This window comes from Gambusia affinis, linkage group LG12, assembly GCF_019740435.1.
Source record: "Gambusia affinis linkage group LG12, SWU_Gaff_1.0, whole genome shotgun sequence".
Classification (NCBI taxonomy): Eukaryota; Metazoa; Chordata; class Actinopteri; order Cyprinodontiformes; family Poeciliidae; genus Gambusia; species Gambusia affinis.
In genome coordinates, this window is record NC_057879.1 from 23,973,269 (window position 1) to 23,999,132 (window position 25,864).

Below are 25,864 nucleotides of genomic sequence, written 5' to 3' on the forward strand. Positions count from 1 at the left end.
ACTCAAGATACATTATATCAGTAAGGTGTTTAAAGACCAGATATTTAATAATTTATACTGTGATAGTTTATTCTAGTCCAATTCAATAAAAAAAATACTTTGCTTATCCCAAAAGTAAATTAAATTTGACTCATTTCATCCAAGTATCTTCAACATGTCAGGAAGGATCTCCAGTAGCAGTCAGTTTGCAATAACTCTGAACAGGCCACCGACTGAAGACTTTTCTGTATGATAGTCTAATATCTGTCATAAATGTTAAAGGGAAGGAAAAAAATTCTCAATGCAAAAAATGAACAAAAGTCGTCTCAAAGAACAAATCAGAAGTAATGTGATGGAGCTACTTTGACATGCTGTCACTGCAAACTGTTATTCTGGAAACTGCAATTAAAAATGACTAAATTAAATTAAATGAATTTAATACAAGGGTTCACAAGTGTCAAAACAGTATAGTTTCCTAGACTCAATTTTCCAAAGTTCCTATTAGTCTTCAACCAATTTTACTTATAACACAAAAGTTCACTTTGAGTTTAGTGTAAATACTCAATTTTTTCTATGGTTATCAAAATCTGAAACATGCTGTTTTCAAAACACATACCATCTGCATAAATTTGTCATTTTAAAAATTGTTAAATAAAAGTAAATCTGAAAAAGTTGGATCCGTTTTGATGACAGAAGTAGTGGCATCAAGCTAAATTTGAATCCAAGAACAATTTTCGAGTGATTGTAAATCATAAAAAGCATTATTACAATAGGAATACAATAGTGCACACAATACACTACTTACAGAAGAAGCATCTTTGAAGAAATCAAATCCGCTATATGACTGTTGAATGTTTTTATTCATCTTAGCCAAAACAAAAGGAAGAATGCAAAAAATTAAATATGACTTGAATTGTTCTCCTCAGAGAACCACCAGCTTCTCATTCAGAGCAATCTGTGCTTGGGTCAGGTTAGACAGGTAGGTCACCATCAACAAGTCCTGCAAACAGAAATTATTTACAGCTTTGTATCACAATCATGAAGGATTTTACTTCAATATGATGTCATACATCAAATGTAAACAATCAATTTTAATATTTTTTGACAAGCACTTACATTGATGTTGGAATTGAGCATGTTCTCAAAGTCCTCGGCTGTGATGGTCGGCACTTTGTTGACCAGATCCATGAGGAAGCGACCCACGCTGTTATCAGCCGTCACCTTTCCAGACTGGGACACACACACACACACACACACATATTACGATCAGGGTTTAAATCTATCATAGAGACCGGATCAGAACCAGGCTTTACTGCTCACCAGCACATCCTCGATGTATGCCAACACAGTGGTCAACATGTCCTGTACCCTGGACGCAGCGCACCCCACCTGGGACAGGTCAGAGGTCAGCCCCTTGGTGCGGCTGGGAGTCACACGAGTTCTCTGCAGAAGATCCACTACAACAAGGAGATCAAGTATGTCAACTTCAGTAGTGTAAAAATGCTACATAAATCAAATAAGGCTTAAAAGAAATAATTTTGTAATTTAACGTCTTGAAATTGGGCTTCTGTCTCTTTAAAAACTCATGCTCTTTCTGAAACTCTGCTTTCAGGAAGCCATCACAATATGGCTCCTCTATTAAAAACTACTTAATGTTTTTAAGTAGCTCATATAATGAGGTCAGCTGATGAGCAGAACCACCAAGTGTTTGCTGATTTCTGAAGGAGCTGAGTTGCAGAGTCACTGTGAGACAGAAGCTTAGAAGCTGCAGCTCTGAGGTGGAGCGAGGCCCACCCAGGCACTTTGCACAGCTGAATGGTTGCCATGGAGATGCAAGGATTTCTCAGACATGCATGAAGGAGTCAAGGCAACACTCCAGGTGTGTTTTTGATGAGGGAATAACATAACATGATGTAAAAAAAAAAAAAAAAAAGGTAGAATTTGTATCATTTTACATAATACTGCCCCTTTAATTCTAACCCCGACTCTTCAAATATGACACGTGACCCTCAACAAAAACCTTTTTGTGAAGAATTACCCCTGTCCTTTGAGTCAGTCAAATGAACTGTCATGGAGTCTTGCTTTTGAACATATTTGTTTGTTTTTTGTTGTTGTTGTTGAATTGAAACTGAAAGGTCTAACTAAATTTTTCCTTTTGCAGATTTGTTGATTTTGCTTAACCATAATTTTTATTTATTTGTTTTGCTTTTGATTTAAATACAATCCTTCTATGCTCTTTAAAACCTTTCTTTATGGTCAAAAGCCTCCAGTGTGGTGTCAGGCTCCTACCAGAAGCTAGACTTTGAAATAAAACTATCCAACTGAATTAAGACAACCAGTGAAGTGCTTACCGCCTATCCTCTCAGTGTCGTAGTAGATGTATTTGACAGTTAGCGGGGTGAACATAACACCAACCGTCTTTCCTGGCACACCCATCTGGGCACTGAAAGAGACACACAAACACATCCAGAAGGTCATCATCAGCCTGGAGCTGCACACACACACACACACACGTGCGAACAAAAAAAGCAGCTCACCTGACATAGGCGCGGATGTTCATTTTGCCACTCTGCAGCGCCGTGTCCACAGTCAGATGGATGGGGTTGGTGGCTTCGCGGCTGTAGTACTCGTGGATGAGCACGGAGTGTTCAGTGATATCAAAGCCTGTGGCATACCTGAGGAGAGAAGGCAATATGCTGGAACCTTTTCCACTATGATTTAAACTTTAAAGGGGACCTATTGTGCTTCCTTGAACAGGTTATGACAGGTCTCTGGGCTGAACAAAACATGTTCTTTACTTTTTTTTGCACAAAATCATTCTTAGAAAATATGGTTTTAGTCTGGTCAGTTTTGCCTACTTTGAGATATTTTAGGGTCTTTTGTCATTTTAAATCTAAATAAGCTTCTGGCCACGCCCCCCCCAAATCATGTTTAAGAATGCATAAAGTGGTTTCTGGATACTAAGTCAACAACAAAACACTTGTATTTTCCAATGTACAGCACAAACAGCAGTAAAGCCAGTTGACCAAACATGCTGGAGCTTCACTGGGGTTGCTAGATGAGTGGCAGTACCAATGGATCATTTTCCAGACACCAAAAAACATTAACTTATTGTCAAAAACAGGTTGGGTGGAAGAACAAAAACGTGCAAAATGTGAATATGTCTCCGTTAAAGCAAACTGACTCACCATCCGATGATGACTTCTGTGGGCGACACCCTCTTGTGAAGTTCATACATGTTCTTGGCAAACTCCATGTCCACAGCAACCTGCAGACATCCACAGAAGTTTAAAAAATGCACTGATATTACATGCTGCTATTTATTTTACTTTATATATATAGGTCAGTCCTTTGTGAGTGATCTGAGCTCAGACCGAACGTCTGGACTTTCCAACACTAACTCCAGGCTCCAGATCAAACAGCAGAACAGGTTCCTGCTGTTTGATGTGAAGATAAAAGTGTGCTGCAACTCTGCTGGTTTCAGAAACAGAAAACAGTTTGAGAAGATTTCAGAGCTTATAGGAGGGAAAGTTACTCTGCACATGCACAGAAAAGTAGGACAGGTTTTTAACCTGTTTTAGTGAAAATATATTCTACGTTAACAAATGTCAATCTAAAACACAAACCATTTACTTTTATTCAAAACAGAAGAGCAACTACTAGACCTACTGCAAAAAAAAATGATAAATACCAGTCACTGCAGCTATCACAATATTGCCCGTGGGACTTTATTAGCTGTACAGTGGACCTTTGTCTGTTCACTGATTTTTCTGTGAAACTTGACTTATAAATTAATTATTTGTGAAAAAGTTGTCGATATGTGGATTTTTTTCAAATAGCATGTCTAAAATATCCAAGAACAAAATGCAGATTGAGACGCTGGAATATTTAGGCATAATGCTACCCGACATTCTACCGGCTGGTGTTCACAAAGAAGCCAAATTTAGCTCTTCCTAAAAGTCAGTTTGAGCTGATTTAGCTGGCTCTCCAAGAGCAAACATAGGGAAGACTGCAGTGGTGCCAGGTTGGTTTCCACTATGTGTATCAATGCATAAATGCTATATTTGTTGTTTGAACTATTAAAGTGAGCATTTAGAAACATTATTAGACTATTCATGACCCCCACAAACACTGGGTGTACACTGTAGTTTTTAAGTGTTTACAGAGCGTTGTATCTCCGTGCCACTTTGCTCTGTAACAAGAGATGAACCCAGCTGATGTTAGCTGATTAATTAGTCAGGCTGTCTGCTCTTCTTGTGTATTAAAACCAGGATTATATTTAATCACCTAGAATGTTAGGTGACACTCCTTCAGCATCCACACCTGTGTTTATCAAACTGAAAAACTGGACTCTCTTTTAAGCAAGGCTAAAGTGAATATCCTTTCTTTCAGCCAGCTGACCAGCAGTACACAGTTTAAAAACAACAGCTGGGAGGCTGGAAGCAACCAACATGTTCTTATTGTTTTATTGCATTATAAATATAGAGCGGAATGATTATTCAGCTCAACTGCTATTAGATTTATCAGGTGTTCATTCTACCTTTTCGCTTAAATCTATGCTTGAAAATCAAAACACAAAATTTATGTTGAGGTTTTTAAAATAATTTTAAATGAGTAATTAGATTGTTTTGCGTATTCGTATAAATAGGACAATAGTGCTCTTTATAATACGAGTGTTAATGCATATAAACAAAAGATCACGTCCATTTCTCTCATTGTTTATTTAGGTTCGCTCTCACAAGCGGTGTAATAGCAGCTTACCTCATCCTCAGACTCGTTGTGAGGGACGGAGAAGCAGTTGGTCACCTCTATAGAGTGTTTATCAATGATACCTGAAAGAGGCCGACGTTGAAAACAAATAAAAACAGACTTTTTAACAAGAATATGACTCCGCTGATGCTCCAGATGTGTTTGCATTAGGCTGCACTGAGAAAGCATGTGCTAGCAGCTGAGCTAATGCTACCCTCTGGTTTTCCATCCATTTTATTCCGATGTCACCCCAACAGAAAGAGGACGTTTACCACAGGACTTAACTTACCCAAAATGGTTCCGATGACCCGGCTCGCCCCCTCATTTCTTCGCTCGTAAGAGTCGCAGATTGAGGCGAGAACGACGGGATGGATTTTCACCACTGGCCCGAACACCGACATCTTGACGAAAAAGGCTCTACCAACGCCTGCAGTGAGCGGATATGCTGCCGCCTACAGGCTGGCGGACAAACTGCTAGTGATGTGCCGTTCACGGGCGAGCCACATCAACGGGTCGGTTCCTTTCACTGAACGAGGGGAGCTAACACTACTATTCACAGTCACTTGATCTTATTTGAAGAGTTGCACGTTTAAAGACAATAAGATAATACTTTATTTTATTTTACAGAAACTTTTTATTTTATTTTATAATGCCCAGAAGAAGGAAAACAGGGAATCTGAGCGATTACCGTAGTTATACAAATCTTTAGTAGTAAATACTCAACAAGTTCTCTACCAGTTTGTCCGACAGATCTCTCAGTTCAAAAGAAGATCCAGAGGATCAGAGTGAATCTGGACTGAGACAGAGGAAAGCTGTCATTCACTGATCTGGACACTTATAAACACATGCACACCTTCACACACACACAACTTCACTGACAAGATGTTTCCATTCTTCTTCACTTGGAATCAATTTAAAATTCCACCAATGAAGATCTCAATGATCAAACAGAGAGCCAGCAGAGGACACCAACAAATTGCTTGTGTTGAGCTGACTTTACAACAATCCCTCATAGAGAGCATGCATGTAGCGACAGTGGAGAGGAAGAACTCTCCTTTAGGAATAAACCTCCAGCAGAACCAGAACCGGGTTCGGTACCAGCAGCCATCTTCCACGACCGACTGGAGCTGAGAGAAGACAGAGCAGAGACACAACAGGTCAACTGATCAGGTGAACTATCTATGTTCATGGAAGTTAACAGGAGAAGAGGGAGAACGGTTAGGTGATGGTAGCATCATGTCAGCTAATGCCCTCCTCCAGGAAGGAACCACAGCCAATCAGAACACCAATTAATACCTTCAGGTTTTCCTCTAACACCAGAGCGCCTCCTTCAGGCCTCTCCAGATCAGTTAATAACTGTTTCTGGTTTTATTTTTCCCCTTTGTGGGCTGCCACCTTATCATAGTGGAGGGGTTTGAGGGTCCCAGAGATCCTAGGAGCTGTCAGGGGCCTCATGCCTCTGCTTGGGTCTGGTCTGTCCTAGCAAACGGCTCCTGGTGAGGGATGGGACCAATACGTCACATTTATCCTCAATGTTTATGTGGATAAATGTGACCATTGAAGCTGATTCTAGTTACCATACATTTTATTTGTTTATTGTTGCTGTTTTCAATCAGACTACAACAATAGATTTTGTTTTCTAACAACTTGTTGTACCCAATGCCTCACAAACAACGCTTTAAAAAAATAATTTTTTTGTCATCAGTAACTCCTTTGTATTTGTGCTGATAGTTTCACCACAAATGCAATCACAACCAGTTATAGAAATGATGCTGTGCTGCAGTTTCAACCTTGTTGCTGCCACTTCTGAGTCCTTCAGCGTTGTATTGGAGAGCTGTGAGCGTGTTCAGAGGCTACTAACCCCAAAAGTCATATGTTTCAACAACCTCTGGTTGCTTCAAATTTTTTACAAATATTTTTGACTGACAGAGCGAGCTGGAAATTGTATGAAGTGAACATCCATTTTGGAGCCCAAAGAACTGAGCCAAATAATTCGGATTGCAGAAAAGAGGCGGAATTCCCATCAGTGACGCAGATGGCAAATTGTGAATTTCAAGCTGATTTCATTCAATTTACTAATATCTTTCAGGGTATAACAGGTGCGCGTGCCAATATGGCCTTCAATAATGCCGTTTTAAAAAGATTAATATAAGGTTATAATATAAAAGCACACTTTAAAAAGATTTACAACATCAGTTATGGAATAATAATAATAATAATAATAATAATAATAATAATAATAATAATAATAATAATAATAATAATAATAATAATAATAATAATAATAATAATAATAATAATAATAATAACAACAATGGCGGCTGTTTTTATTTTAATTTATTTTCTTTTTTTCTGTGAACTCTGCAGATGCTGAGAGTCTAGCAGCCAGCAGGAGGAGGCAGAGGAGGCGGAAGACCTTCCCTCCGTGTTGTAGTAATGAGACTGAGGCAGGGTTGACAGGGGCTGGACTGATGACAGCATCCTCCTCCGCTCTGAGGCTCCAACACCTGACCGCCTCCATCAGAGCCGCACAGATCATGGAGCTGCCGGGTTATCCCGACACCACCATTTCACACCATGCTCCGCAGACCCATCCGCGTAAATATTCAACTTCAGATGCTTAATCTGGTCTGTTCCCCCCCAACTTGATCATTCATTGGCCTATAGCTTTCGGATTTTCATTTAGTGCGTGACGGAGTCGAGTCGAGGTGCTTCTTGTTTTCCTGAAGAGAAAAAACAAAAGCTGACTGATCCTGCCTCGCTGTTACAACCCAGGATCAGACATGGATGTAATCGAATCACCAACGCCGGCCGGATTATGGAGCAGATTTTTCTTTTCCTCATGATACAACAGTCAGCTCGATCCAGGTGAGAAGTTGCGACGCTGAGCAGGTAGGATGTCGGATGTTGGATGTTTGTGACATTAATCCGAAACCTTTTGGTTTCTGAGTCAGAGGGACTCTGGAACAGAGGCTATTTCTGACCCATCAGCAGGATAGTGCGTCATCTTGACTGCCACTCTCCATCTCTCTCCCTCTCCTCCTTTCTCCTGCGACCAGTTGCCTAAATGGAGGCACAAGATTCAGGTCTGCTGGAAAAGGACCTGGACTCCATTTTCCCGTGCAAATATTTCAGGGAACAGCATGCCTCGCTGTGCAGATTTCTCTCCTCTTTGGGACTTATGTAAGAAATCTCAGCAGGCATACGGTAGAAATAAACCACATTTAAAATAGCGCCATAAGTGCACTTACACAATATACTCACACTGGCACGCAAGGACCACACACACACAGCCCAAGGCGGTTTTTTTGCGTGTGTGTGTGTGTAACTGGCTTAATTAAAGAGCCTCCAGTGTGAATATGCACAGCTGCACTCCTGGATCAGGTCGTCTCTCAAAACAGGGAACAGAATATCCTAAACATCTGTATAATATCATTCCACTTCCTGTTTTACCTTCTGCTTCTTGTTTTTCAAAGGTGTTGAATTATAAAATGATGTCTTGAACTTTTTTGTTGTAGGATTATTCTATCTTTTTATAACTGCAAGATATTCATGTTGAAGTTTTAACCTTACTGGAGAGTGTTAGTTCAATTTTTACACACACACACACACACGCACACACACGCACACACACGCACACACACACACACACACACACACACACAGACACACACATATATTTACTTGCTTTGCCATTTTTTTCTGTCTTTGAGAATATTTTATCCTAATCTCATAACTCTTTTCAATATTCTGACTTTTTTCTGTTTTCAAGAAATGTGAATTTCTGAGAAATGTTTCTTTCATCTTATAATTCTGACTTAAATATCAGAATCTTATGCTTTAATAACATAATTCAGATTTTAATCTCAGTATCCTCACTTTTCTTCCAGAATTCTCAGAAATTTGACTTCATCAGAATCTCTTACTTTAAACTCAGTATTTTGACATTTTTTTCAGAATCTTTGAGAAATTTGACTTTAAACTCAGAATCTTTTATTCTAATGTCAGTATTCTAACTTTTTTTCTCATTTTTTTATGATTTTTCAAGAAAATTAACAATAATCTCAGAACTCAAACTTAAATTTTATAATGTCACTGTTTTCCCAAATTTGTAACTTTGGCCTCAGAATGTTTTCTTTTTACAGAATTCTGAGAAATTAGACTTTAATCTCATAATTTTGACTTTAGTGTCAGAATGTCAGACATAAATTTCAGTATTCTGAGTTTTATCTACAGAATTCTGAGAAATTAGACTTTAATCTCAATATTCTGACTTTTTTTGGAATCCTGAGAAAAAGAAGGTCAGACTGCTTTAGAGTGGCCCAGTCAAAGTCTAGAAACAGATCCAGTTGCTAATCTGGGCAAGACATAAAAACTGACATTCCTCTTCTTCTCAAAGGAGGAAGACACCCGTCCTACAAGACACTTACAGCTGCTAAATACAAATGCAAACCAAACTTTTCAGATTTTTAAGTAATTTTTAAAACCATTCACCATTTTCCTTTTACGTCCCAATTATGTGCTGTCACATAAAACCTAAATAACCTATGTTTAAAGTTTGTGGTTGTAATGTGACAAAATGAGTTTAAACATAACTGATACTGTGATACTGTGTTTTACTGAACACCTTCAAGGCAGGAAAGTCCGTTTATAGGAGCTTGATAGACGTTGATGCTGTGAAAAACAAGAAATAAAATCCTGGTGATGTTTAGCGAGAGCAGTGAATCAATCACGATTTCATTTGGTCGTTGTGTTCTCTCCCTTCATTCCAGGTTTCAGTCAAGCAAACAAATGACCCAATCAATAATAGCTGGACACAGTCTGACATAAGGACGATATCAATAACAGCCTAATACTCTACACACACACACACACACACACACACACACACACACGCAGACAGAGAGAGAGAGAGACAATGGCGCTGGAGAACTCTGTCTTCCCGTCCCGTCCCGACTCCCTGGCGCTTCCTGTGGAGGAGAAGGCTGAAGGCGAGGAAGAGGAGGCGGCGGCGATGAAGTCAACCGCTTCCACTGGAGTCTTTAACGTATCCGAGGAGTTGGGCCACGTCGTCACCACGCAGACCATGCCCTCTCCTCCACTCCCGGCCAAGGTCAAAAGGTCGTTCCAGTCCAAGCTCGCAGAACGGGAGGCCAACGTCATCCACTACAGGAAGAAGACCCAGGGGCAGGAAAAAGAGAGGGGGCGATTTGGCTGGGGTGAGTGACCTTTGCTGCCCTTCATTTTCCAATGAAGGGCAGCAAAGGTGCTGCTTATTTTTTGATTATCAAGAATGGACGACTAAACAGTCCACTTGGTGCAAATACATCATGTTTGGCTCTTCTTCCATCTCTCTCACTGCAAAAACACAAAAACTCACCAAGTATTTTTGTTCAGTTTCTAGTGCAAATATTAAATACATTTTCAACAAGATATCCAGGCTTGTTTTAGGTAAATAGTTCCTTAACATTGGGGAAGAAGTACTAGTTCTACTGGCAGATTATTTCACTCATAACATGAGAAAAATGTCTTCTTATAAATGGAACAATCTACCAGTGGAACTGGTAAATTTTTCCTCTATATTAAGGAATTATTGACCTAAAACAAGATTCTATAACTTGCAACAAAGCTACTTGTAAGTTTGTTTTGCCTTAATTTAAGTGAATTAAGAAATGATTAAAAAAAGTACTTAAGAATTTGTGTTTTTTCATTGCTCCCTCCTCTGCAACTGACTGCTCCTCCTCCTTCCTCTCTTTATCTCACTTGCAGTCGTAGCAAATCTCTAATTTGGGCCGTGCAGCACTTCTTCACCCTTCAGTGATTTTGACACGTCTTCACATCTCCAGTATTTACAGCAAGTCTTGGCTAGAAAAAGAATCAGTCTCAACCTAAGAATGCTGTTAGTTCCAGAACTGGAGGAATACAATAAATACTTTGTTACTTGTTATGTAGGCCAAAATTGTCCAGTCAAAAGAAAATAAAACTAAAACTAAAATCAAGCAAATAAAGTAGTCTTTTTTTTTTTTGTTTGGTTGGTTTGGTTTTGTGGGAAAAAGATGTTATGTAATGCATATCCAAAACTTTAAAAGGATTTTATTAAAAGAAGCAATTCTTTTGGGGTTAGTTGAACAAATTTATAAAATAGAATAGAATAGAATAGAATAGAATAGAATAGAATAGAATAGAATAGAATAGAATAGAATAGAATAGAAGTACTTTATTCATCGCAGCAGGGAAATTACTTCGCAGTTGCAGCATAAAGACAAGACACAGAAACAACTAGTTGTAGATAAAATATAAAATGCTACAAATTGTAAAATTGTAAAGCGCTTTAAAATATAAAATACAACTTAACAGCAGTCCTATTCAGTTATAAAAACAGAATTTGTGTCACTTTCTTTGCAAGTGGTTGCTATGTTTAGCTAAACTTAATAAACTAATTAAGAGCTGGTTTGGGTGCTGTTCAATAAAAGCTTCTGGATAAATTATGTCCTATCTCTAATAAAAGCTCGGTTAATAAAAAGATGAATACTTAGTGCTGTACTAAGAAAATTTTGTTGGAAATAATTTTACCCTGAGTAAAAATAAAAAGTCTCCATTACTATCAACCATGTGTGCTAAACCAGTCAAAGTTGTATCATTCTTGAAGTGCAGTTGGGGCCTCAAATATTCTGTCAAAGGGCTACAAAGGGCCCCCGAGCCACACTTTGGACATCCCTGCTTTCGTCTTTGCTTCTAGTGAGCCAGACTTTCTTTTAATGTCTTCACCAATAACTTTCCTGATTTTCAGAAGGACTTACTTCAGAAAAGCCTCTCAAAAAACTAACTAAAACTAACAGAATTAGACAAAAAAAAACGTTCCTTCAAAACAAAATAAAACTAAACTATGATGAAGAATCCAAAACTATTATAACCCAAATGAGTCAATCTGAGCAATTCCTCCTGTTCTCTCTCAAAAGTTTTTTTAAAAATAGAAACTTTTAATCTGATGTATATCTGCAAATATTGGTAAAAACAGCTGCAGCTCAGTGTTTTACGCTGTGCTCTAGTTTGCACATAATAATCGCTAAGATGCTGCATTTTCTTGTTATAATTCTTCATCTGAGGACTGTCGTTTGAATCAAGAATCTATTGTTTTTGTCATATTTTGATTTTTTTTCCTCTTTTTTTCTGTAGTTCCACCTGTAAGAGGCAGCATTATGTGTAACAGTAATATTTGATACAATAAAAGTCTTAGCGAGACGTTTGATCATCATTTAATGTGTTTTTGTCTTGTGCTGTCAGCTCTTTATTGTAGCTTTTCTCTTGGTGTTTGATAATGTTTGTCCTGTCACACTTCATCTGTTTTCTGCTCCTCACCTGTCTGTTTTCATCTGTTTTCCATTCTTCTCTCTCTGAGCATCATGTCCTCTTTAACCTGTTTTCATTTATCTCCTTCATTCATCTGCCTCATCTCATTTTAAGACTGAAATCCTAGTTGAAGCTTCAAATTCATTCAGAACTTCTGAGTTTGGGAGATGATGTGATTAAACATAGATTAGAAAGAATGAATGTTTGTGTTCTGTCTCTTCTGTCAGCCCGGGCTCGGCGTAAGAGGCAGCGCTACGTCGAGAAGAACGGCCGTTGCAATGTGCAGCATGGCAACATGCGGAAGACGTACCGCTACCTGACCGACATCTTCACCACGCTGGTGGACCTCAACTGGCGCTGCTCGCTCTTCGTCTTCGTCATGGCCTACGCAGTCACGTGGCTCTTCTTTGGTGCCATTTGGTACCTCATAGCCTACTGTAGGTAAGGTTTATCAGCATTAGTAAGGCTTATGCATTTACCACTCATTCTGCAGATACACAGAATATACAGTCAAGGTTGTGAGATTAAATCTAAATAGTAGTATGAGTTGAGATTGCTGTATTTGTGGATTTTTGCAAGCAGAATTCCACAAAAATGATCAGAAAGAGTTTAAAAATTCACAGAATGAACAAAGAATACACAGAACTCGTTTTTTAAATGTTACCAAAACATAAATATTGTTCCTGACTGTTAGTCAGACTCAAATTAATAAAAATGTAGCTAATTATAGTTGATGTACTGACACTAACCCAGTTAAAACCTTTTCATTTCTTTCTCCAGATGCAATATATTTTGTTTTAACACAGCTGTAGGGATTCCTAGTCCAGTGGTCTGTTTCCTTTACTCCAGGTCTGAGATAACTTAACAGCCTTTTAGCCTCAGCATCATATTTTGCTGACTGGTAAAACAGTGGTATCAATCTTTTCACAAAGCTTTTAGCAAGCTTGAATATAGTGTCCACATATTCCAAAACTATCAATTTAATCCTTGATAGTTTTTGATAGAGATATCTGCTTTGAAATCCTGCTAAGTAAAACTAAAAATCAGATTGCCATGCACATATAAACGTTGCTGTGTATTTCATCATGACAGGGCCTCTCTTCCTCAGATGTGTCTGCTGGAGCTAATTAGCTAACATGGTCTGCTAGAAAACGATGACCTTTTCTATCTGCTCCAGACTGTATTTAAGTGTTGCCAGAGTAATTTCTGTGATGCCTCAATTCTTTGGTCACCGGCACAGTTCAATAAAAGTCAAAGATTATATAAAGTGCCTCACACCACTTCCATTAATTAGCTGTGCCTCTCCTGCTGGAGCAGTGGTAATGAGCGACATTAACCCGTGTAGTGTGTGTTTGAAAGGGAGCTCTGCAGGCTCTTAGAGGGGTGAATTATGCCTGTGATATACTGGGACGATGTGATGAAAAAGGTATTAGATTTTTGCAGAGTGGGGAGAAAATGACAGCCGAACATGTCAGGTTAATGACCAAGCATAAATCTGTGCAGGATTTATTCTGTCGAGTGAAAAGGAGAGCTGAGTTGCCATGTTTATACTTATACCATACGGTCTAAAAATAAATAGTAATAAAAAAAAACTCTTCTCACTCTTCTTGCTGTTTCTTTTAACACCCACTTTGTCGCCTCCTCCCACCCTGCTATTTCTCACACATTCTCCTCGTTTTGCTCCCAAAGGGGGGATCTGGACCATCTGGAGGACGAGGCGTGGACGCCGTGCGTGAACAATGTCAACGGTTTCATATCAGCCTTCCTCTTCTCCATCGAGACAGAGACGACGATTGGCTACGGGTACAGAGTCATCACCGATCAGTGTCCAGTGGGCACCATGCTGCTGCTGCTGCAGGCCATACTGGGATCGATGGTCAATGCGTTCATGGTGAGCTGTGAGATATGACTTATTTAAGAAGAAAATCTAATATTACAGCAGTGGAACTTAAACGTTTATCATGCAGCAACATTGGATAAACGCTTGTAATAATGAGGGGACAGAAATAGTAAAAACTGAAGATATCCATTTGGACGGTCATTTGTTAATTATTTCAAAGTGGAAATACCCTGCCGTGTTCAATAAATGAGAAAAGTGACATTAGTTGCTTAGCAACAGAGATAATAAGTACTGTTGCACCTGTATACAGATCATCCTTAATACCTATTGTATTATAAAGCAGAACATAATAAAAATTCATCTCTATCTGATCACACTTTAAAGGGGACCTATTATATAAAATTCATGTTTTTTATGTTTTTGTGCTTCTAAAAACAGACCAAATGCTTTTTTTCGGCAATAACTTAAAAACAATTTTTGGTGAAGTTTCAAAAACCTCATGAATTTAATGTCACAAATCAGAAGCCCCCAGGGAAACCCAGCCTGTTACCTAGCAACCCAAGCTTAGCTCCAGTACATTTGGTCCACTGGTTTTGCTATTGTATGCACTGTACAATGGCTGCTGGAAAAGACAGCAGCCATTGACTTACCATCCAGAAACCACTTATTGCACTCTTCTTGGTTGTGTAGGAGGCTCTACTTCTGCTTTTCAAAAATGTACAGTTGTATAATTGTGCATCTGTTAGCAGCTATTTTCACGTTTGAGTGTAAACGTTGTCCCACTGACCAATTACAGCTCTGCAACTCAGGCAACAGTAGCTCAAATAACCAATTGTCATGACAAAGATGTGCAGAATATCATCTGATCACTAAAAATGATCAACCTTTAAGGAGATATGTGCCTCTCCTGTCAACTAAATTCAGAAAAAAGAGGCTAAAGTTCACACAACCTGGCCCAAACTGAAAAGTAACAGACTGGAAAAATGTTTTCTGATTTCATGAATCTCAATTTTAGATTCAATTTTCAGACAATATAATCAGAAATTGGTGTAAACATCAATACACAGCAAAATTACTAAATCTTACATAGTACTTTTGGTTTTACAAGTAAAATGTGAAAAATGTTTTGCTAAAGGTGAAATAATCTGCCAAAGAAACTAACACTTTTTCATCAACATTTGGGAATTATTTACTCAAAAAAAGCTAATCTAAGGAAATGCATGTAAGATCTTTTGATTTCAACATCTCATTTTGGCATTTACCAAATTCCTAACTGATCAAGAAAAGGGAAGATTTACTAAAGTCTAATGTCAAACTGGAGCTTTATTTAAATATCGGGTTAGTTTCCAGTTTTTGTCCTGCCTATAGAAGATTAGGATGTCATTAAAAGACACTGATTTGATGCTAGCCACATACCTCTGAAACCGGGAACATTTTAATACTGCATGCGCTAATTTGATTTAAATGAGTTCTCGCAGGAGCATCAGGGCTAAATCATGTTTATGCACGTCTGTGAATTGAAAAAAAAACTAACAAAAAAAACATCTTCAGAGCTGATGGACACGTGGGATGTTTTCCTCTGAATCTTAAAAATATTTCAATCTGAGGTTAATTCAAGTGTCACTACTGCTTTAAACACTGAAAGCTGGAAATAGGTCTATTGAGAAAAGCTCAGCTCAGTCTGTATTCAGCAGCTACAATGGAGATGCTGCAGCTGCACAGCATCACTGGACTGCTTAGCTGAAGAGTTAATTATAAATGCTGAATAACAAGCGTTGCTTTTACTTTTTCAACAGTCCTCCACTTTTCCAGCTGATGAAAATACCCTCTGGGTCTTTTCTTTGTTAAATTTTTTTTTGTTTCGTTTCGGATTCTGACCGCAGGCTGTGCTTGTTTCTTCCTGTTTCCTTTCTGTGTAGGTCGGCTGCATGTTTGTGAAGATCTCCCAGCCTAATAAACGAGCCGAGACGCTGGTGTTCTCCAAGCACGCCGTCATCTCTCTGAGAGATGACAAGCTCTGCCTGATGTTCAGGGTGGGCGACCTTCGGAGTTCTCACATTGTTGGGGCCAACATGAGGGCCAAACTAATCAAGTCCAAGCAGACTCAAGAGGGTAAAAGAAGAAAGATAAACCACAAAATGGAAACATATTTGTAATTAACTGCTATTTTGTAGCATCTTGTTGGGATACTAGAAGGTGTTTTTGACTCCTCCAGGCGAGTTCATCCCTTTGGACCAAACAGACATCAGCGTGGGCTTTGAGACGGGCGATGACCGCCTCTTCCTCGTCTCTCCGCTGGTGATCTCCCATGAAATCGACGCGCGCTCGCCCTTCTGGGACATGTCGCATGCCCAGCTGGAGAAGGAGGATTTTGAGATTGTGGTCATTCTGGAAGGAATGGTGGAGGCCACCGGTGAGACATGTTTGAAATGAATCTTCCCTTCATATAAACAGACACACATAATGTGTGTCTGCTTTGAGTGATATTAAAAACATCACAACTTTAAGATTGAGGATTGTAAATCAATAACACAATATACCACAGCATCAGAAATGACCAAAAGGTTACATTGCCTAATCTCATGTTATCCTATGCAGATTCTTTGTCTACACTGATGAAGATTCACTCAACATTTTGAATAATCAGAGTGGTTTTCTAAATAATTCAGCTGATCTAACCATGTAGTCAGGGGGCATTCTTTGTCTATCAAAGAAAGATGTCACTTCTTTGCAAGCCTGTTTATTTAAATCTTTCTCCCCATCAGAAGTACCTCATGAATGTGTTTTCTGTCTGCAGGGATGACCTGCCAGGCGCGGAGCTCCTACCTGGCGGAGGAGTTGTTGTGGGGTCACAGGTTCAGCCCCATGATGTTGCTGGCAGAGGGCTTCTTTGACATCGACTACGGAGCCTTTCATCACACGTTTGAGGTAGCTTCTCCTCAAAGATGACATTCAAATTGTTAATTATTTTTTGATTATTTTTGAATCAATTTACTTATGTTTTGGCCTATTTTATAGAAAGCAGATAAAATGTTTGCTTTGGTTGCCTTAACAGTTATTTCAAGCAACTGAAAAACACAAAATTCTGCTAAATAAAAACTCTCTCAGTTCTGTTCTTGCCCCCACCTACACACAATGATAAATTCTCTCACTCTCATGGGGTTACTGAATGGCATGCTGGGAAATGTTGGAACTCAAACCAATTTTTACACCTCAAAGTCACTAAATAGGAAGGGAATTTGAGTAAATTAAGTGCTATGATACCACTAGAGCAGCTGCTTTTCTCAGAAATCTGTCTAGTCTTAAATTTGAGTTTAGCTTCTTGAAATGAAGAAACATTTTTGTATCTTTGTTGGATGAGAGGTTTTGTAAAGCAAAACCGATAAATGATATGTGGTCCATAACCAGAAATCAAAACAGTTCTTGGATCTGAAATCAGTTTTCTTTCTTAGGAAGTTTAGGTTGTTCTCAGATTAAGTGAGACTAGAGAAAAGCTGAAGCTGGATTGAATGGAGTCTGATGATGTGGTTTGACCATCTAATTAGGATGCCTCTTGCTCGGCTCCCCTGGCAACTCCACTGCTAAAGCTGTGGCAAGCAGTTAAATTCAAATTACGATATGATGGACAAGCTTTACAGAAGGCTTTGTTCATATTTTCCAGTCTGAGTCATCCTTTTTTCAAATATATTCATACTACCTGGCAACTTAAAGATTTCTTATTTGCACTTTGAGCTTTTAACCCATTTTTGACCCACTACAGTGGAGCCCCGGGTTTCACTGGAGTTAGAAACTACAACCACCTGCAAATAGTGAGCAATTCTGCTGGCCACGCCTACCAACTCAGCATTTACACCCAAAATGGCTGCAAATGGACGTGCAATTACACAACCATACATCTTTGAAAAGCATTAGGAGAGCATCGATTCAGAAACCAACACGTTTCTGAAAGGTAATTTAATTAAAAAAACACCTTATTGGTCCCAAAGGGAAATTTAAAAAATTATTATTATTATTATTATCATTTTAATAAGTTAAGAACAAAACACCTGTCTTTTCCAGTATGCAGCAGTAAAACTAGCTGAGCAATTGTGCTGGGGCTTAGTCTGGGTTGCTAGGTGACGGACTGGAATTCACTGGGGTTGCTAGGTAACGGGATGGCTTGGCTAGGGTTGCTAGGTAAGGGGCAGAACCTGCTAATTTTTGACGTTACATTCCAGAGGTTTTTGAAACGGCTCATTTTCCAGACCCCAAAAACAATTAACTTCAGGATCCAAATCAGCTTTTATTGTCACTGTACAGAAAGCGCAACAAAATTAGTTTCAGTACAGCCCCTTCACATATCAAAAAAAGACAAATAAACAACATAAGACATGGGTAGACAGGTGCCTGAGACTGCAACTATCATGGGAGGCGCTATCCTTCTGTTAGATGAGAACAAATGAGAACATGACGGTAGATGAAAACCGTTTTCTGGCAAATTTACTGGGCTGTTTTGAGAAGTAGTAGAAACCCAAATGGAAGTATAAAAAGATCAGATTTTACTAACTTATCTTCCATTACGCCCACCAAGGTGGACACGCCCTCCTGCTCGGCACGGGAGCTGGCGTTGGCCGCGGCCAGACTTGACGCTCACCTCTACTGGTCCATCTCCAGCAGGCTGGACGAAGAGCCCACGCTGGCCGAACAAGACACCAAGCAGCCGGACGGCGGCTCGGCCCACAGCAAGGTGGGGGAATCCATCTTCACCGTCGGGGAGATGACGGACATCCAGGAGCAATCAGCTTTAGGCGAGTTGAATGGCAGCGTCACCACCGATCAATCGGAAACAGAGGCCTAGAACAGAGAATGTTTACAAAGAACCTTCAGTATATCGCCACATCATCATAGTTGTGTGTTAAAGACTCTTAAGGCAGATTAGTAGTTTCAACACACCCGCAGATCCCACGGTAAACGCCACAATCTTGTGCTACCTTATGAAAAATATTTTTTAATATTTGTCTTTTATTTGTTATAAGTGTACTCAATGTGCATATCTGATTTTGTTGTATTTGCTCTTATCACCCTTGCCTATATCTACTTTAAAATGACAATACTATGCTTCAGGTGGGTTTAACAGCAGTCCATCCTGTGGACAGAAAGAATGTTGCACAGACAGTAATTAGTTTTTTTGTTTTGTTTTTCCTTTTCGCCCGACTGATGGTGGTTTCACATGAAAAATTAAATATATTGATTATAACCATTTAAAATAGATACAGTCCATAGATGCTTTACTCCAAGCTGCAGTTTTAGAACATATAAAAATACAAACTTTTATGGATGCACATATTAAGAGTTACTGTAAATCAGTTAGAAATATTACACATTTAATTACACATTTTCTCTTTTTTATTTGGATAGAAACTTTCATTTGGTGCTAGTAAGTTATCTAGGATCACTTTTGTTGAACAAAAATATATAGGTGGACATTAATCCTGTATTTTATGCCCTGATATAAACAAAAGGATGACATTATTTAACAACACTTATTGACATTTATATCTTTACTCACATTATTGTAAACAGAGACTATGAAACCTTTTAGAAAAAGGCCAACATGATGCTGCTTTACAAGTTTACTGCTTTGATAACAATATATTATGCAGTACTTTCCCAGAATTTACAAGTTATTTTCTAAAAGGTACAGGTTATTTTTTATAAAACTTACTGGAAGATTTGTCATTCACTTACTGGAACTTGACCTGCTTTCAATTGAACCGCAGCCTGCAAGGTCCAAAAAGGTTTCAGGAAACTCTTCTGTTAGTTCCGGAAAGCAAATATAAAATTCCTGAGAAATTCATCTGTATATTTTGGAAAATCAATCCATAAGTTGCCAAAACTTAGATCTGCGAGGAAAAATAACCTGTATTTTTTTATAAAGTTATTGAGTTGCAGATGGCACCTTGTAAACTTCACTGAGGTAAAATATAAAAACATAAAATAAACAAGAAAATTCTAGAAACTAATCTTTGATAACTAGGAAATTGCTCTTTAAGTCTTTAAAGATAAGTAGCCTGTAAATTACAGAAACATAACCTGGATATTAAGGAGTATTAACCTAGAAACTTCAGAAAAGTAATGTGTAAATGGCATTAAAGAAGCTTGTATAATCTGGAGTACTCTAGAAATATCTGGAAAGTATTTCTGAAAGTTTTCTTCAAATTTTTAACTTCTTCAAATTAAAGTCTTCTTCTGTTTTTATTCTCCAGATCTTTTTTTAAAAGCCCTGGAGAATATTAGGTTGTATTTTGTATTGCTGCCTTCCATATTTCTTTGATTTTGTTGGTTTCAGCCATGTGTAATCTAAAAGCACAACAATGCCCTGCCCAGTTCTGCCCAAATTCCTGCTTTTGCTGCTGTGTATATATATACATATATATATATATGGTTGTTTTTACTTGATGTTTTTAATATTTAAAATAGCACATCGATTAGAATGAATAAATTCCAGAGAACATGTTGTAGATTTTATTTTCTCTTTGGAGATATTTGCTTCGTATGGGAACTGTACAAACTTAGCTTTACTAAGGCTGCAGATGGAAGGAAATCCTTGAAATTTAAAGGGTCATATATTTTGCTTTTTCTCTTTGAAATTGTAACTGGTTTGTTACCAAATAAGAATTCCTCAACAAAGAGCCACAGATGCCTCATATGGTGGAGAAAAATTTGTTCATGCTTGTCATCTACGCTTTACTGTGTATTTTTCATTTTACAAAATGACAAGAAAACCTTACAACAAATCACCTCTAAAAATCCCTAAGTGAATAAAAACAAGACAATGAGAAAATAAATTCATGAATAAATATTGAAAAATATATTGGGTATACTTGATATATTGCAGCATACGGTATATTATATTGTCTTGATTAAATTGAGTACCGTACTATATCTTTATTTATATATGTTTAGTCATCTGCTTTTCATAGAAAAATATAAGAATAATATAGGGAATAAACTATCTAAGAAAAGAATAATAATTACAAAACCAGTTTTTATGATTAATGTCACTGCTACATGAGCAAAGATGCTGCAGTGAATTAACATTTTCAAATGGTGCCCTCCCCAAACCAGTATACATATTTATTTATTGGGTTTTACATTTCTGTCTTCATTTAAGACGATGACTCTGCTTGCCCTCCTATAACATGAACATGATTCTTTGAGGTGGCCAGCGAGTTTCAAGAGGGGCCACGTCCCCCTTCTGCCTCTCTTTAAGGGCGCCACTGCTCTCTCTGCTTTTTCAGCATGTAAAAAAAATATTTCAACATGACATCAGCTCCACAAGAAGAAAAAAAAAATCAATAAAATGAAAGCAAATAATTTTTTTTTCTGAATAATACTTTCCCTTGGTTCAATTTCTTTAATGAAAATTTCTCAAAAACATGTAGAACTAACAACACAATTTACGTTTCTTTATTTATCAATGGCATAAGTTAATGTAGAAATACTTGGAACAGTACCAGAATAACTCAGTGTATGTAAATGATGAGCTACAGAAAGTATCCCATAAAGTCTATTGCTGCTGAAGCTGAGTCAACAATAATCACAGGTTTTATGATGTCATGTGCATTAATCTGAGCCATGTATTGTTACCATATACAGTGCATATCATATTTAAAGGTTATAAGTAACAGAGAACATGGTGAATGAAATAGAATTAATTTTTTAAAACCAGAGCAGAGATATTAACTTGCTGTGGCTGTGAAATAATTTAGCCAGACATAAAGTGTACTAATGGTGTCGTAAACTTCCTCTCTGATCTCGTCAGTGATTATTCATGTTGAACTTTTCATCTCTGTCTCCTGTGAGGCTTCACGGAGTGAGGTATTTCATTAGAAATTCATGGCTGGCTGTCTGCATCCAGAAAAGTCAGCATATTGGGTTACCAGGCAGAATCTTGGCTTAAAGAAAACACATTCTCCACTGTGGCCACACGAGGGCGGTAGAGACCCCGCGCATTCTCCTGCAGCCACTCACACAGCCTCTTTGACGTGTAATGGGATGGGGTCCCCATCGCCAACACATCTGTGTCCTAGGCAACAGAGGCTGGGGACAGCAAGAGGGCAGATAGCGCTTGTGTGTGTGTGTGTGGGTGCGCGCGTGTGTTTCTAAATGTGTTTGTCTATGTTTTAGATGTTTATGTGTGAACATATCATGATGAAGGTGATGAGGCTCAGAAGTCACCTTCATGAGGAGAACAATAAATGCCCTTGACATCAGGAGTCAGACCATTTTTTCTTCCATCTGCAGCAAAAATGAAATGCCACAACAAAGGTTTCCTTTCAGATTGACAAACAAATGAAAACTTTATTTATCTCTCTGTTCGTTTTCAGCAGAGGTGAGTATCCAAACATTGTACTCAAGTAAGAGTAGCACTACTTCAACATATTTTTACTCAAGTAAAAATAAAAGGTAATCGTAAAAAAAGAAAAATTTGGTAAAAAGTCAAGCACTGAATAACTGACTAAAATATTAAAATTTGATATTTAAAAATTACCATCAGATGGGAAAATATACAAATCAATTTCTTTCTAAATGAAACTTATGAAACTAAAAACTGCAAAAACTGGTGTCTGTGTACGAGGAAACTTTTTGCTTAAAACATGTTTGTAGCTGTCAAAATCAAAATCACTTTCCACAAAATGTCCAGAAATTTTACTCAAGTTCGAGTAGTGATACTTTATGCAAATATTACTAAAGTAAAAGTTCAGTGTAATAAAAATATTCATAAAAGGGCAATTTTTCCAAAAGTTACTTAAGTAAATGTAACTAGTTACTACCCAGCTCTGGTTTTCAACCACCCCAAAAATTGGACTTTAAGTCCAATTCCCAAGCTGTAATTAATAGTTTAATGGTTTTTATTTCAGTGTAAGATTGATGCTTGCTAAGTCTAAACTTAGGTTTATCTTGACGGAAGGAAGTCATGATAGTCAGGAAAGATAAAATCAAAGGTTGATGTCGAACATATTTTTGACTCCATACAACAACAGTCAATGAATCAGAATTTACTCACTTGTATCATTTAAAAACAATGACCATTTACCAAAAGGCTTTCCAAACAGCATGATGTGAAACATCCATCTGACATCAGTCAGCCAAAATTCAACCCAAAGTTATATTTATTTGTAATAAACTCAAAAGTTGAAAGAAAAATGTGATTACTGGTATGTCTTTGAACATAAACACACACTACTGACTCTTCTTGTTGCCATATTGCCCCACACCCCTCTCTCAACATATGTTTTTCTCAATAATGGTAAATTATTGCCTCAAGACAAAAGCTGCATTTTAAGAAATTACTATTGCTTAATTTGCAAAAAAATAGCATTAAACTGTCTAATATTGATATTAACTTAACTCTCATTTTGAATATATTTTTGTGCTGATAAAAAAGGTGGAAGAAGTGAAGGATGAGGAAGTGATACTTGCAGACTTTTTTTGGAGCAAAACATGATTGTTGGAAGACAAAATGTGTTAGAAAATAAAATCACATCAGTGTGCAGAAGAAATAAATATCCTTATGTATTGTATTTGATATTAAAAGTTGCTTTGCAGCTGCTTTTGTTAGCTAGCTGCTTCTGATTTTTAGAGTACTTTAAAAGCAGCGAAGAGTTAAAGGAAAAGGCAGCCAGTTCCTGGTGAAGTGGAGCAGAGCTGATAAAGGAATGAGACCAGCCAGTGCAGCACACAGCAGCGTCTGAAACAGCCTATTTAAATAACAGTCATTTTGCATTACGCCACTGGTTCATCTTTTTAACCAATGGAGTATTTCTTACAAGGCAACTACACATTAAAAAATAAAATAAAAATGAGATTTTCTGATGAAATATAAATAAAATAGAACAGTCTACATGTCACAGAGAAGTGCTGTTAATTAAAGGAAGATGTCAGAGGAAGAAGAACTTCAACATGTCATAAATTTGGAGATGATTTTACTAATAAAGAGCTCTCTACATATTTTTTGTGACATCTTATATTCTGTATCTACATCCTTCATAGATAAAACGTCAGGAAAAGAAAAAAAGAGACTCCCACATGCTGTAACCTTACAATCTATCATCTTCAGGAACATGGAGTGAAAGTTATTTTTACTGAGCTTTGCAAACGTATTCATAATCCTTCAACTTCTTTCACATTTTGTCGTGTCACAAACACAACCTTTCTAATCGTTGTAATGGAATTTCATAACACAATATGGTGCAAAACTGGAAAGAGACAAATTATACTGTACATGATTTCCGAATTTACACTGAAAAAGGAGGTGTGTGTTAAGTGTGTGTGTATTAAGACCTGTTCAGACATTTTATTTTTCACTGCAGCTGCAAGCCTCTGCCTGTGCGTTGCACAGAATAGACAGAAGAGTTTGTCTATTCTTCTTCAAATATGTTTGGTCTCAATCTGGTGCATTGAGACAAAATATTTTTCTGACCACAGTCCAACCTGATGGAGATGAGAGTCATCACAACATGGCTCCTCTATTAACCCTTTAACAATGTTTTACCAGTCTTTCACTGAGATGTAGATTGTATAATGAGCTCAGCAGATGCGCAGTTCCACCAGGTGTTTGCTAACTGCTGCTGGATAGTCTGAAGGAGCTGAGTGGAGGCTGCTCTGTGGGGCAGAAGCTCAGAAGTTCAGAAACTGCAGCTTAGAGGAGGAGCTGCATCTCGAAGGCGGAGCTAAGTCCTCCCAAGAGTTTTGCACAGCTGAATGGTCGCCATGGAGATTAAACAATTTTTCAGACATGCATGAAAGAATCAAAGCAACACTCCAGATATGTTTTAGATTAGATAATATTAAAACATAATGTAAAGTTAAAAAATGTATTTTATATAATACTGAGCCTTCAACAAAAGCTCTGAATACTTACAGTTAATGTGATTTCTTGGGTTCCTATTTTTAATAAATTTGCAGACATACATCTGAAGAAAAAGATTAAAACAAAACAATAAGGAACAAGGCTGTTAGAATTAATGTTTTGTTATCTTTCTTACATTAGTAGTTTTATAATATTAGTTGTGTTTTAGTTTTAAGGTTTAGTGTTCTCACCCCAGAGAGGAGGAACTTGATAAACTGTGTGATAAACCTTTACTTGAACTCAAGCATGTTTTCACAAGTGTTACTTTAGGGGAGCTTCCTGAGATACTCCTTAGTTGTAGAACTGTCTGTGTGTAGAATTTAGTTCTATTTACTCTTACTCGTTATCAGGGTAACCCCCCCTTGTTTTGTTAAGATCACTCTCCCACATTCCACTCACTCCCATTCTCTGCTAATAAAAAGACAAGTTCTGCAGCAGAATGGCAGAACGCAAGGAGATCGGGTTGTAGGAGCTGATCCTCTGTGTCTGCTCAATTCTTGAAAGAATTTGGTGAAAAACTAAGTAGCGTTGTCTGTGGTTCTTTTTATATAGATTGAGAAAATTCCTAACAAAGGCTGTAACATAAGATGTGGAAAAGGTGAAATGCTAAATCTCATATATGAACAGATGTATTTAGGGTCAACATTGAGATCAAGTGCATCCCTTAAGTAAGGGTACAAAAATTCAAGCACACTATGGACGTGTCGTAGCATTGGAGAACGATAAAATCTAGCTTCTGGTTATTGTTATGACGGTAGTAGGAAGGTGAATCATGATACTTCAAAACTCCAGTATGTAACTTTTATTTTTTTAAAAGTTTTTCTTCTATATTTATTCAAACTGTTACTATGTCTTGATAGTATAATATGAGACAGAAAATCTGTGAAAAGATCAATCTTCTCTAACTCCTCGTTGAGATGCTATTGCCATCTGAAGAAATGCAACGCTCTCGACCAAAAACAACTAATCAGAGCCAGGAAGGTCTTAGCGCCTTCAATCATCCTCCTGTACATGTTGCTAAATGTGCCGATGATGGAGAAACAATTCACAGT

At 37.8% G+C, this 25,864-nt stretch overlaps 2 protein-coding genes across 3 annotated transcripts; one reads left to right on the forward strand and one right to left on the reverse strand.

Annotated features, from left to right (window-relative positions):
* Nucleotides 1-820: 820 nt before the first annotated feature.
* On the reverse strand, nt 821-5,202 carry eif3f (eukaryotic translation initiation factor 3, subunit F). Its single transcript, XM_044133563.1, has 8 exons — nt 5,018-5,202; nt 4,741-4,811; nt 3,168-3,247; nt 2,517-2,654; nt 2,331-2,422; nt 1,300-1,436; nt 1,096-1,209; nt 821-979 (listed from the first exon to the last, which is right to left on the reverse strand). The coding sequence occupies exons 1-8, from the start codon at nt 5,127-5,129 to the stop codon at nt 902-904; spliced, it is 822 nt and encodes a 273-aa protein (XP_043989498.1). The 5' UTR covers nt 5,130-5,202; the 3' UTR covers nt 821-901.
* A 1,963-nt stretch (nt 5,203-7,165) lies between these two features.
* kcnj9 (potassium inwardly rectifying channel subfamily J member 9) lies at nt 7,166-23,107 on the forward strand. 2 transcript variants are annotated; one of them, XM_044133566.1, is made up of 8 exons: nt 7,166-7,596; nt 9,501-9,947; nt 12,306-12,519; nt 13,768-13,969; nt 15,838-16,030; nt 16,134-16,331; nt 16,716-16,846; nt 18,489-23,107. In XM_044133566.1, the coding sequence occupies exons 2-8, from the start codon at nt 9,647-9,649 to the stop codon at nt 18,753-18,755; spliced, it is 1,506 nt and encodes a 501-aa protein (XP_043989501.1). In that variant the 5' UTR covers nt 7,166-7,596; nt 9,501-9,646; the 3' UTR covers nt 18,756-23,107. The 2 variants fall into 2 exon arrangements, with proteins under 2 accessions (XP_043989501.1, XP_043989502.1); XM_044133567.1 differs by having other exon boundaries at nt 7,175-7,620.
* The last annotated feature ends 2,757 nt before the right edge of the window (nt 23,108-25,864 follow it).